The 12,644-nt window shown below is 58.1% G+C and overlaps 1 protein-coding gene across 2 annotated transcripts in view; it reads right to left on the bottom strand.

Annotated features, from left to right (window-relative positions):
* KCNIP2 (potassium voltage-gated channel interacting protein 2) overlaps positions 1 to 12,256 on the bottom strand; it is a 42,968-nt gene extending 30,712 nt beyond the window's left edge. For both annotated transcript variants that reach the window (XM_054515560.1, XM_036385499.2), the window contains exon 1: positions 12,076 to 12,256. In XM_054515560.1, coding sequence (XP_054371535.1) covers positions 12,076 to 12,148 — 73 coding nt within the window. In that variant the 5' untranslated portion in view covers positions 12,149 to 12,256. The remainder of the gene's footprint in view (positions 1 to 12,075) is intronic.
* Between the last annotated feature and the right edge of the window lie 388 nt (positions 12,257 to 12,644).

Genomic DNA, 12,644 nt, shown 5'->3' with positions numbered 1-12,644 from the left:
CAATGGCCCCCCATGCCAGCATTGACCCTCTCCCCACTTGGGAGCCTTCCACCCTGCTGCTCTCTGCCCCACGGGGCAGCAGGGCCGCCCACTCAGCATCTCCAGGGCACCTGCCCAGGTGACTGCCAACCCAAGGGGGCCCTAAAGACTGCCTTTTTAAACTGACATTTTGGGGACAGGAAAGCTATTTTCAGTTGTTTCCATTGCAGTTTGTCTGCCTCCACTGGAGGGAAGGATGCTCTCCCTGGAGGTGCCATGGCCACAGCTTTGTGTTGGGCTGTGGTGCCCAGCACCAGCTCTGCACCACTGGGCCATCCTCATCCCTCCTCTGACTGCCCAGTTCCTGACCCACTGTGCTTGGGAGCACATGTGAAGATAACCCTGGGTTCCCAGGTGGGCAGGAGGGTCAGGAGCATCCCATCTGGGAGGCATGGGGCAGAGCCCAGGGGCCTTGCTCCTCCCTAAGACCTTCTCAGCATCAGCAGCTTTTCTTCTACACACCTTAATGAGACAATCCCAAAAATTAGCACACAGACCTGAACAGCACCCCCCTCCCTGGAGCCCCCAGGCACTCTTGATAGGAATAAATGTGCCTGGCAATTATGGAGGGGGAGTACAAGCTTCCAGTGCAAGACCTGCTGAGAGATTCAGAAATAAATATGTTAATAATCAAATATCCATCCTGTGTCTGAGCTCACGGGAGGACTTTCAAGTCTAATTAGTGGAAGATTTGTACCATTGCTGCCAGGGCTCGAGGGACAATTTGCCGTGGTTCCCAGGAAGTGAGAGGTTCTCTATAATTAGCCAGTCTGCAAGGATTACCTCCAGCACTCCAGGCTGGGGGCAGGCGGGACCCAGGTAAGCCAAGATGAGAGATAGCCCCGGGCTTTGATCTGTGCAAATCGAGTCTGGAGCTGCAAATCCAGGGCAGGCAGGGGGACGGGCTGTGAGGATGGGCAGCACACCAGGAGGAGAGCTACCCTGAGCCTGCAGGTCATCCCATGCTTCCACATCTGCACACAACCCCTACATCACCACGGAACTCAGCTCCCCACACCATCCTGCCACAAAGACCAGGAGTGCCTCTAAACCTGCTCCATCTCCAGACTGATGGTTTCCCAGCCAGGACCCCAAGAGCCAGGGCTGTTCAAGTGGGGGCATTTCCCAGTCTACCCCAGTCAGACATGGTCTGCATCTGCTCCCTGATCTATCACAGCAGCACGAGCAGTGCCCAGGGGAATACTCCTACCACCCCAGCCCATGTGTTTGTAAACAGGGCCATATCCTGCTCCTGAGGATTTGACAACAGACTCCATTTCCACTGCTGCAACAGCTTGTGGGGTGGCTGTGAGGGGGAGAAAGGAGCACCTAGAGCAGAAAGACACAAGGGCAGTACCTGGAGGTGCACCACTGACAGTGCCCAAACTGGGGCCAGCCTCAGGGCAAGGTGCAAAGGCAAAGAGCAGAGGGATGAGGAAGGGATGGAGACTGAGCAGAGGGAGCCATGTCTGCGTTGAGGACCAACAGCACAACCGAGGATGCTCTGCTGAGCAGGGAGTGGGACCCATGTGTCTGGTCTCACGGGGGGACAGCCTGGCAGATACTCTGTCAGAGACCACTGCCCCGGCAGCAGCTGCCAGGGACACTCATTAGCACCATTAGCACCAACTAATTGCAGGCAGAGGTGGCTGGCCTGGCAGCAGGCACCCTGACCACACACTCTTCCCAGCCTGGTAGCTGGCAAGGCTCCAAACTGAGGGGAGAATTATAGATGGGGTGTCAGTGGTCACATCCAGGGCACTTCCTCAGGGCTGGCCTGGAAACATCTGTGCCAGAGATCCTGTGCCCATGAACAACAAAGCCAGCACATCATCCCTCCCAAGGGCATGCAGGTACCCCATGTTCAGCCCTGTTGCCAGGGCACAGCCATCCCCACCCAGCTCCTCTGGCAGCCCCAGGGGACCTCCTCAGTGCCACTGGGTTGTTCATCCCAGCAAACAAGGGGTTACCAGCCCCTCACTTCCCCATTATTTAATTAAGCAATGATAAAAGAGAAGTTGTATTATCCAAAGAGTGACAGCAGGTTGCAATTACAGCAGGGCAGGCTGAGAAAACAAACAGTGCTGAGGGAGGCACAGGATGGTGCAGGGCTGGGGGACACCACAATCCCTTGGGACCCACGTCCCTGTCCTGGCACTGTGGTCCAGGGCAGAGGTGGGACTCTGGAGTCTGTGAGGGATGGAGGAGGAAAAAAGGCTCCTTTGCCTCCATGGGTGTGGTCCCAAAAGAGCCTCTCCCTCCAGCTTACTCTGCAGTGGGATGACCCTGATCCCAGCCCCTCCTGGGGGATGCTGGGGGATGACCAGTCCCAAGGAACAGCAGGTTTTCAGTGAGTCACTTGGAAATATTAAACACCATCTCCTTCTTCCCCTTTCTGCTTCAGGGCAGCCCCCTGCACTGTGGGGCTGGCTGCCCAGCTGAGCCAAGGGCACTAAGTCCCAGCTGGGACAAGGCACCCAAAGGGGCTCTGCCTGCTCCTTCCCCCCAGTCCCCCCATCCAGGCATGATGCTCTCCTGCTGGGTTACTCCAGGCTGGGCTTTGAACCTGTGCCTGGCGTCTCACACAAAGCACAGATGGGTGGAACAAGAGGCACGGCCACACTGCAAACAAGCAGCTCACAGCCCTGTCCCCCCCAGCCACCAGCAGCTCTCCCTGAGGAGGGGAAAAGCTTCACTCCATGTTCCCTGTTGGAGGGTACCATGGGTGCCATCACAGTGGCAGCTGGGACACATCAGGGTGGCTCAGTCTTGAGGAGTGCACGGCATTCCCTGCCCATCCTGCACCATCAGACCCTGTGCAGCCCCCAGCCCCAGCCACATCCCTTCCCTTTGTTAAATCCTCCTGCCCTCAGCCCAATCCTCTTAAGCTCTCCTCTCTCATTACAGCATCCTTAAATTAATGCCTGGCCAAGTGTGGAATAGAAGGAAATTAACCCTGGGGAGGAGGAGCAGTCTCTACAATGCCTCTTATCACCTAAAGCACTGTTCCCTCCCTTCTCCCACTCGATGTGCAGGGGGGACATAGGATCTACCACAATCACAGTGAGCATCCCTCGAGCACAGGCTCTCAGCCCCCACAGCCCTTGGCTTGTGGGGTGCCAAGAGTCCCCTCTGGGCAGCCCTCTGCTTGGGAGGCTGCAAGGTCTGCCAGCTGTGCTTGGGTTTACACCAAAAACAGCCAGCTGGGAACTCACTGGGAGCAGTTCCAGAGCTGCCTGCACCGTTGCTGGGACATTTTGGGGTCCCCAGTTCTGGAGCAAGAAGTCAGGACGGATTTGGATGCTGGTAGGAAGCTCTTGTGACACCCACAGCGTGGGGAGCTCAGAGGAGCTGCAGTGGGTAGGAGGCAGGGATGTGGCCAGAACAAAGAGTGCCACAATCCTCACCCTGATCAATGCAGGGGACACTTCTTGCCTCTGCCACTGTGGGGGAGCTGGAACATGTCCCCTTAGGAGGATCTGTGTGAGGCTGAGCAGACACCAAGGCCATGACAAACAGGTCCATCCCCCTCGGCTGGGATTCGGGCAAGACTTGATGCTTTTGGAAAAACGCCTCAGGCATCCGACCCCACTGGTGCCAGCATGGTGCAGCTGTGGGACCAGCAGGATCCCATCAAGCTGCCCTCTCCCAGGGCAGTGGTGGCCAGGGCCAGGAACTCCTTGCCAGAGCAGCGCTCCCGCTGATCCTCTCCGTTATGCAACAAATTATTCCACTCGCATTAATGACTTTGCGGCAAAGGGGGAAATGACATGAATGATTCCTGGTGCCGGGAGTGACTCACTTTGCACGATGGAGGGGAAGCAAGCGGGGAGGGCGGGCTCCAGGGGAAATTTGTTTGGGTCAGCATGATCAGCAGAGGGCTGGGGATGGGCTCAGAAGATCAACTGCTAGAAGCAGAGTGAAGGGGAAATAAAGAGGTACTTAGGGGCAGATCCCACCACTCAGGAGAGGGCTGAGATGTCTCCAAGAGATGCTGGGATCAGTCAAAACCACAGCATATTATAACATCTGTTACTGTGCTGCCCAAGCCTCTCACCCCTTTTCCACCTGTGCTGCGACCCCAGAACCTGGCACCAGCAGCTGTCCCTCCCTGCTCCAGGGTCAGATGAGACCTCAACCAAGGGCAACCAGGGCTGGGGGTGCTGTACCACATCACTGAACCACCCAAATCCAGCATGCCCCTGGATAGCCTAGCAGGATGGGCAGCTGCCTGCCACGACCCTTGAGGCAGCAGGGGCTGGAGGGGATAGCAAAAGGGACCTGCCACATGTGCTGCAATACAGAGCCTGGCATCTGAGCCAGTCCCTTCTCCCTCACCTCTGGAGACTTCACTAAATCACACCATTAAAAATTAATGCATATTCCCTCCTGGAATAAATCAGAAGCTGTCAAGGGCCAGTGCTGCCAGCCACCTCCTGGGGACACCAGAGACATGTGGAGACACTCTGGGGACTTCAACAACCCATTGCCCAGCAGCCCCAGGGGGGCCCTTGCAGTGGCAGAGGGCCAGGTGGATTATTGCCTTTAAACCATTCAGGGGCTTTCTGTAAGCAATGCAATTTTTAAAAATTCAATCTCGGAAGAAGCGATTAACCAAAGGGGCCAGGGCAATGGCTCGCCTGTCTAATCTCGTTAGCGAGCAGGCCAGTTCCCACTCACCCTGCCACTGCATGGGCTGCAGGAACTGGTGAAAGCACACGGATGGCTCTTCCCTGGCTCCTGACCAGGCTCCTGATGGGTGAGAGTTTCCTGGTGCCTCCCTGCATCCCACAGGGCTACACCTTCCCCATCTGGGTGAAGGAAAACCCTCTTCCCTGCAACTCTCATCCTGGCCAGACCATCCCCAATGATACTCCATTCCTAAAAAGCACTTTTTGTGTCCAGATGCGTGGTTGATAACAGGAAGAGGACAGGTAAGGGATTTGGTGCATCTCTGCTCTGCTGCTGGGGTGAGTGCCTGAAGCCAGGAGCAGGGTCCCAGTTTCTGCCCCACAGGCTCAGTGACAGGCCATGACAGTCTCTCATGGGAGCATCTTGCCAAGAAGCCTGCCTCTGCTTCAGACTGTAAAGCCCCTTCCCAGCAGGACTGTCACTGCCATGGGATATGTCTCACAGGGACAACAGGACAGACCAGGGTGTCCAGTCCCATCCAGTTCTCAAGTCTCTGCAGGGCAGAGCTAAGGCAGTAGATTTGTGCCACCACCCCACCTCTGAGTTAGTCACTCCATCATTGTCCCTGACCTGCTCCCTAGAGAGGGACCAGAGGTGAAGCTGTCCATCTCCACTGGCAGCCCCTTGGGGCTCTGAGTGGTCCCTGCCTTCCTACAGGCACTGCTGCTGCAGCATGGTCCCTGACAGACTCTCTGTGAGCAGCCAGACCCCACACCTCCCTCTGATCAGGACAAAGCCATCTGCCTGTTCTAGGTCCAGCCCAGGGCTCTTTAAGCAGAGCAGGTTTGCCTGCAGGCAGGGTGTGCAGTGTCCCTGCTGGCACAGGGCACAACCCCTAAAACACTCACTGTGGATGAAGCTGGAGCAGGAATCAGGTGATCACACACGCTCAGAGTGGGGCTCCTGCTTGTACATCCTGCAGACCTCTCAAGGCCCCCCATGTCCCCAGGTGGAGTGAGCAGGAGCAGCATGGATGGGACATTGACCTTCTTGCCCAGCATCGCCAGCAGCAATGACAACACCAGCCTGGGGTTGGGAGACGTGCCAGCTCCCTAAACAGAGGGGATCTCCAACCCAACAGGTTCAAAAGCAGAGTGCTTCCTGCCAAAATGGGGCTGGAGTCATCTGGAACCTGATGGAGCTGAGCCTTTGGGGCTGGAGAGGCACACAAGGCACAGACACAAGTGCACGTCAATGGCAGCGAGTGCCTTCCCTGCCCAGCAGTGTCCATAGGTGACTTGCCCTGTCTGGATCACAGAGGAAACATTCAAGGAAGCCCAGGTCAGAGGCAGTGAAGGTGGCAGCTCTCCACATCTCCCATCTCTGCCAACTCCTGTTGAAGGCAGCAGTATCCTGCCCCCAGCTCCCTCCTGCAGGGCTGTGTCTCCAAACAAGGTAATTATTCTCACTGCTCCCCAGGAGCTGCACCGCCCCTTCTCATTTGAAGACGAAGACAAGTTAACTTGAAAGCCAGAAGCAGCCAGAGCCACAGCAGCTCGGGGACAGGAGGACCCCAGTAAGAGCCTCCCACCCAGCAGAGCCTGGCTGCCACAGAACATCTGCAAAGCCCTCCAGGGGAATATCGCTGGGACCGGGGTCACTCGTCCCCTGTACCCTGCCACTCACCCCCATGGCATGGCATGCACCCAGCCCCAGCTGCCAGCAGAGCACTCTGGCACGGACAGGGGGTTGAACGTGACCCCTGCACCCATCCACAGACCCTGCCCCATGGAAAGGGGCTCCTCTGCCCCTTTGCTTCCACAGAAGCTGCTCGCAACAACCCCAGCAGCTCACTTGCTCAGCAATAACCATCCTCAGAGTTCTACAGTGCTAGTGAAGGGCTGTGGTTCCCCACCTCAAGGCAGAGCTCTCACCATGGCATCAGACCACCCAGCTCAGCCCCCCGGCGAGGCACGACAGGGAGATTGGTTTCACTGAGGGCTCATTTATCTGCGGCGTGATTAGAGAGCAGGGCTGGGATCCGGCGGCAGGAGAGCGATTTGCAGCAGATGGATTTATCATCTCCCAGGCACAGCAATTTGGCTTAAACAAAACCAAACCACTTCTCCTAATGAAAACATCACTAATGAGAAGTGAGGCAGAGGCAGCTCCATGAATGGGGTCTCTCCTGTCCTTCAGGGCTGGGGCGACCCACCGACATCCAGGCTGTTAATACATGAAGCTCAGGTCAGCTGGGACATATTGACCCAGTAGAGCCAGGAGAAACCAGGGCTTGCTCCAGGGACCAAACCTCCTCCCGTCCTGGCTCCCAAAGCTCTGAGGGCAACTGGTTTCAGCAAAACATACAGTATGAGAACAGCACCACTGAGTCGAGACACATTTTCCAGTTGTAACATGGTCAACAGTGAGGAAAAACTCTCTGCCCAGACACAGACCTGGTGAAAGAGGCTGTGCATGGTCAGCCCTGTGCAGCAGGAGCTGTATCCCTTGGCCAAAGTTGCAACAATTCATGAATTATGCATCAGCATCTGTAGAGATCAGCTGTTTAACCGGCCCAACCAAACCCAGGAACTTCCTGTCAATTAATCCTGGGCCACCAATTCCCCATGGACTCCAACCTGCCTTTGCTTGCAGGGATGCAGCAGCGGCTGCCAAAACCTCAGCTCCAGCCTTTCCACCTGCGAAATCCAACCTGCCCGTGAGCAGTGGCACCCAGCAGCATCACTCACATGCTCCTTGCCCTGTGTGTGGCTGGGAGCAGCATCCCTTCCACCAGGGACCCTCAGGATCTCAGCAACGCCACAACACCCCATGAGAGAGAAGTCATCAAAGTCAGCAGCATCAGAGGACTGCAGACAAGCCAGGACAGCAAAGAGGAATGAGGAAGAGGGTACAGGTGCCAGAAGGAGGGAGACAGCAGACAGAGATGAGGCAGAGTCAGGCAACAGTCCCATCACCCCGGGAAGGTGCAGCAGCCACCGAGGGCAGGCGCTTTGGCACAGAGATGACCCACGGGAGCCCCTAACCTGGCACATGAGGGGAGACCCTTCCCTACAGCACCCCACCCTGGCAGAGAACTTCCTGGGAGCTCAGGGACCTGCCTCGAGGGTCAGTGTGGCTTCCAGCCCAGCCTCACTGCCAGGCTGCAGGAGCAGAAGTGGCAAGCAGAGGGAGGTTGCATGGGGCAGCAGCAGGAGGGGAGGCAGGTTAGCAGGGCAGCAGGTGGATGGGCAACACAGTTCCCATGGGTCAGACACCCAGGGGAAGGACACTGGTGGCAGTCACCCCTCCTGGGGGCTGCTGTTAGGAGGAGGGGACAACCCATGCTTGACAGTGACCAGAGGGATGCAGGTAGCTGGGCCTGCCAGACCCATGAGGACAGGGCTGTACAGGGCTGTGCAGGGCTGTTCTCAAGAAAGCAACTGGGCAAGAGAAGGACCTTTATTCTGGATGTGGGTGAGCTGGTTTTGGGCACAGTCCCCACCCCAGTCCCCCTCCTTGGGATCCATCCAGCACACAGGCACAGCACACAACCTGCCATGCACACTTGCAGCTGAGCTCCTGGCCAGCCCCTGCCTGCTCATGCCCTTGCTCCCACCCAATGATCCTGTCACTCCATCTTCCAGCTGCAGATCCCAGTGCTTCCCCCTACACACACTATTATTTGGGACAGGCTACCACTGACACCTCCTCCACACTCTGGGAAATAAATTATCCCCCATGCAGATGGAAGTCCTACGCCATGGAAGGCTGGTGGACGTGTTCCCCCCAGCTGGCTGCTCAGGGGCTGTGAGCAGACATGATGAAGCTGCTGGGTTTGCCCGTGGCACAGCCCTAGCTCTGCCCATCACCTGGAGCCCTCCTGCAGCACTGCCAGGACACAGCTCCTGAGCTTTATCCCATGGCAGGGACTGGAACCCCACTCCCACTGTCCTCCCACCGACCCAGCTGGCCTCTTCTCCCTCTGATGTGTCTCTGGGGGACAGCTTGGCCCCACCTCTCCTTTCTTACTGCCATGGGGAGAAATACCTCTGAAGCACCCTCCCTCGAGGTGGGGAGGAGAGCTCAGCCAGATGCTGTGTTGCTGCTACGCTGCTGCCTAAGGCTTCCATCTCACAGGGTGGGCTGCTAGAAGTGCTAGGAGTTGGGGAGTCCCCATCCATCAGCTGTGCCTCTGGAGACAGGAGGATCCCAAAGCTCTGCAGATGATCTCTATAGCAATTGCTCAACCCTGCAAACGCTGCAGCTGCTTTTGGGGTGGAGCAAAGCGGTTGCTCAAGTCCCCAGATCATGACAATTGGAGGAAAAAAGCAGGGGTGAAAAAGCAAGGGTGAAAAGTGAGCCTCCTAACCCTTTTTCGGGGACAGCCCTGGAGATAAATCCCTCATTTTCCCAAAAGGCAGGCAGGGGCTTTGCCCACCCCAGACAGCCTGGACATTGACCCTGTGCTGGCACATGCTGTCCTGCTCATGGGATACAGCATGGCTGGGAGGGGTTTGTCCAATAGGGTACGACAAGTTCCAGGCCACCCACCCTTGTTCCAGATCTGGAGCTAGGGCAGCTGTGATGCCCACACATCCCTGTGGAGAATCAGGCGGGAGGGAAACCCTTCTCCAAGCTCACTCACCTCTCACACTGCCGGCATTCAGGGTCAGGGATGTGGCACCTGCGCTTCTCAGGACAAAGTGGCTCTGGATTCCCATTTCTTCTGCATGGAGAGCCATGGTCACAGCAGTCCTGAGACACTGGCTCTGGGCGCTGCTTGCACACTAATTGCTCATGCCATTAGAGGCATGAGGAATAATGTAATTTATGGATGGCTTTTATTTCTCGCTAGCGTCATCTAAATATCCCAGAAATGGACCAGTTTAATTTCCTGGTGGTGTAACCTAAACATTTCTCTCCTCAGCACCCAGGTGGGTGCCCAGCCTCAGGCTCAGCAGCCAGGCAGGCATGGCTGCTTCCTGCCCCGTGCCACCACACCAGGGTCAGCACAGGCAGGGTCCGTCCTGGCTCACCCAGCACAGCCTCTCTGTGTTTCCCACGCACAGGGAGCGCTGCTGCTCTCCCCACTGCTCACACACAGGCAGTTCTCATTCACTCAGGCCTCTCACACACACATCCACGTGCCCACGTAGTCAGGGCAGCTGGGCATCTCTGGAGATGCTGCAGGGGGTGGGGACTGTCACTGCACCCTCATTTTCAACAGCTTTTTAAATTTAAAAATGAGTGGACATTGTGGAGTGTATCCACCCTGAGCATGGATAGGGGTCCTGCTTCCTGCTTAGCCCCTCTCCTTCTGTAAGTGGGTGTGCTAACCCTTCTGTGGGCATGCACAGGTGGGAATCACATTGCTGTCACCCGTGATTTTGGGCAGTGATGGGAGGCAGCCTCTGTCTGCTGTCCTGAACACACTGGAGCTGCTGTCCCTGAACACACTGGAGCTGCTGTGGGGCTGCCACCTCGCCTGGCACCAAATCATCTCTTGGTTAACAGCTCTTGCATGGCAGATTCCTCTAAACTCTGACACATCCTGGTGGATGGGGGTCTCCAAAGCTGCAGGAACACCCCAAACTGCTCATGCTTGACCCCAAGCAGAGCTGAGCTACCAAACAGCAGGTGCCAGCAGCAACCCTCCTGTCTGCAGATAGAGCCCACACAGGCACTGCCAGCTTCACCCCAGGGCGTTGCTACAGCCCTGTGGAGGTCCCAGCTCCTCAACACATCTCCAGGCTATCAGGAGAGCCAAGAGCAGGTCAGAAGGCATGGGGTCAAGCTAGAAAACCTTCCCTAGAGTTAAGGTTGCATCCCATGCCTGCATCACTTCCACACTTTCTGGGAGAAAGACAGCTTTCCCTGCATAAGGGTGGTCAGCTTCAGTGCATTCAGCCAGCACAGGGGAAATCTGGGACCAGCTCCTTCTCCTCCATGGTGCTACTGCAGGCTCTGCCCTGGCAGGTCACTGACTTGACAGAGATGGGAAATGAGTGACATGCCCTACAGGGCCTGTTTCCCACTCTGGGAAATGGGGCAGATATTTCCACCCTTGTTCCCCAAAGCCCCATCCCTGTGGGCAGGGACTTGCATGGTGGTACAGCTCCACTCCATCCATGTTTGCTGCACAGCTGGCTCAGAGGTAAGCCCCGGCATAAAAGGTCTCAGTCTTGGAGAGACGAATTTATTTTTAACTTTGATTTGATTTAAATCCATATGGACATTTTAAAGTTACCGGAGAAACCAAAAGTTGTGTGTGGGTTCCAAGTTCCTACACAGCTCAAAAATATCTTCCCTGCAGCACGTTTGGGCAGACAGTAAGCAGCGTTTCCCATGTGTGGGGCTGTTCAGGAAAGCAGAGCAGAGGTCCTGCTCTGCTACCACCACCTATTTGAAATTCTAGAGCAAATCCTGAAATCCACCCCTTCCAGACTTCAGCAGGAAAAGCATCACTGGGACTCAGGGAAGCTGCCTGTGCCCACACAACAGTGCCTGCGGCACAAGGACACCGAACCCCACTGGCTAAGGAAAGGTTCGGCTCCATCGGGGTCCCAGAAGGCAGCTGGGAACTGCTGCCCCATTTCACAGCTGCAACAGAGGCCCTGAAAGAGGACAGGATTTGGCCTGATCTGCGGAGAGCACGTGGGGAAGGAGGGGTGTTGTGAGCTCCAGCCCAGCTGCTTCCCTGTCGGACAGTGGAAGATGAGGTGTGACAGACGGACAGATGTTGTGGGATGTGGGATGCTCGGCAACTCCCTCATTAGGCAGAGGATGAAGGGGAATACAATAGGGTCACAAATGGGTTGACTTAATCCTCTCTGTCCCACGGCTATCCCATCCAGGGGCAGGACATCTCAAGGGGTGCTCTAGGGGACACCGGGTGATGGGTGAAGGCACCGTGGTGCTGCTGGGGTTTTCTGACAGGAGTGAGCATCTCTTCCCTGGGGAATCTGCTGCCGGGATGCGGCTGTGCCACCCCAGGGTGCGGCGGGGGCCCAAGGCACGGCAGAGAGAGCCCAGCGCCAGACCCTGGTGTCCCGAGGGGCTTGGGCGTAACAGTGCGGGAATGTGAACCTGGGGGCGGCCAAAAGCGATCCAAGCATTCCACCCCCCGCCCGGGGCCCTTTCCTTGCCTCGGGACAGCCCTTGCAGGCTGGGACCAGCCCTATCGCCCCGGAGCACCCTCCCCCCGGGGGTCGGGACTGTTCCCCTGCTCCAGCGCCGGGGTCGCGGCCGTTTCCCCTCTCCCCGAGCAAGGCGTGCGGCGAAGCGGAGCGGGCAGGGAGCGGGCTGGGAGCGGGGCTGGAAGCGGGGCTGGAAGCGGCTGCCCGGGACCGCCCCGCGCCGTGTCCGAGTGGCTGCTGCACCTTCCCCGGCGGCGGCACTCACCCGTCAGCTGGTCGTAGGAGCCGTCCAGGTCGCGGGAGTCGGACAGGCTCTCCTTCCTGCCCTTGCTCCGCATCTTCCCGCCCCGCCGAGCGGCGGGGGGAACGGCGACGGGGCGCACGGGCTGCGCCGGCGGGCAGGGGCTGCCCGCGGCCGCCGCCTCCCCCCGCCCCGCCGCTCAGCGCCGCTCAGCGCGGCAGCGCCAAGGGGCCGGCGGTGCCAGGAGCTCGGCACGGCTCGGCTCGGCACGGCTCGGCACGGCTCGGCACGGCAGCAGGAGCGCGCAGCCGCCCCGGTCCCCGCCGCCGCCGCCGCCGGGGCTGGGCACGGCCGCCCCCTCCCTCTCGTCCTTCCCCGCCTCTTCCCGGGAACCGCCAGCCCGGCCCCGCCGCCGCGGGGAAACTGAGGCACGGGCGGGGGGCGGAGAGCGGGGGCGCTCCCGGGAAGAGGCAGGCAGGGAGAGAGCGGCTCCGGACCGCAGCGAGGTGCGGGCTCGAGGGGCTCGGGAGAGCCCCGGGTATCAGGCACCGCGCAGGGACGGAGAAGCGGACAGAGATGGAGAAGGCGCGGGG

Source organism: Molothrus ater, chromosome 8, assembly GCF_012460135.2.
Source record: "Molothrus ater isolate BHLD 08-10-18 breed brown headed cowbird chromosome 8, BPBGC_Mater_1.1, whole genome shotgun sequence".
NCBI lineage: Eukaryota > Metazoa > Chordata > Aves > Passeriformes > Icteridae > Molothrus > Molothrus ater.
This window is presented reverse-complemented; position numbering and strand designations above follow the sequence as displayed.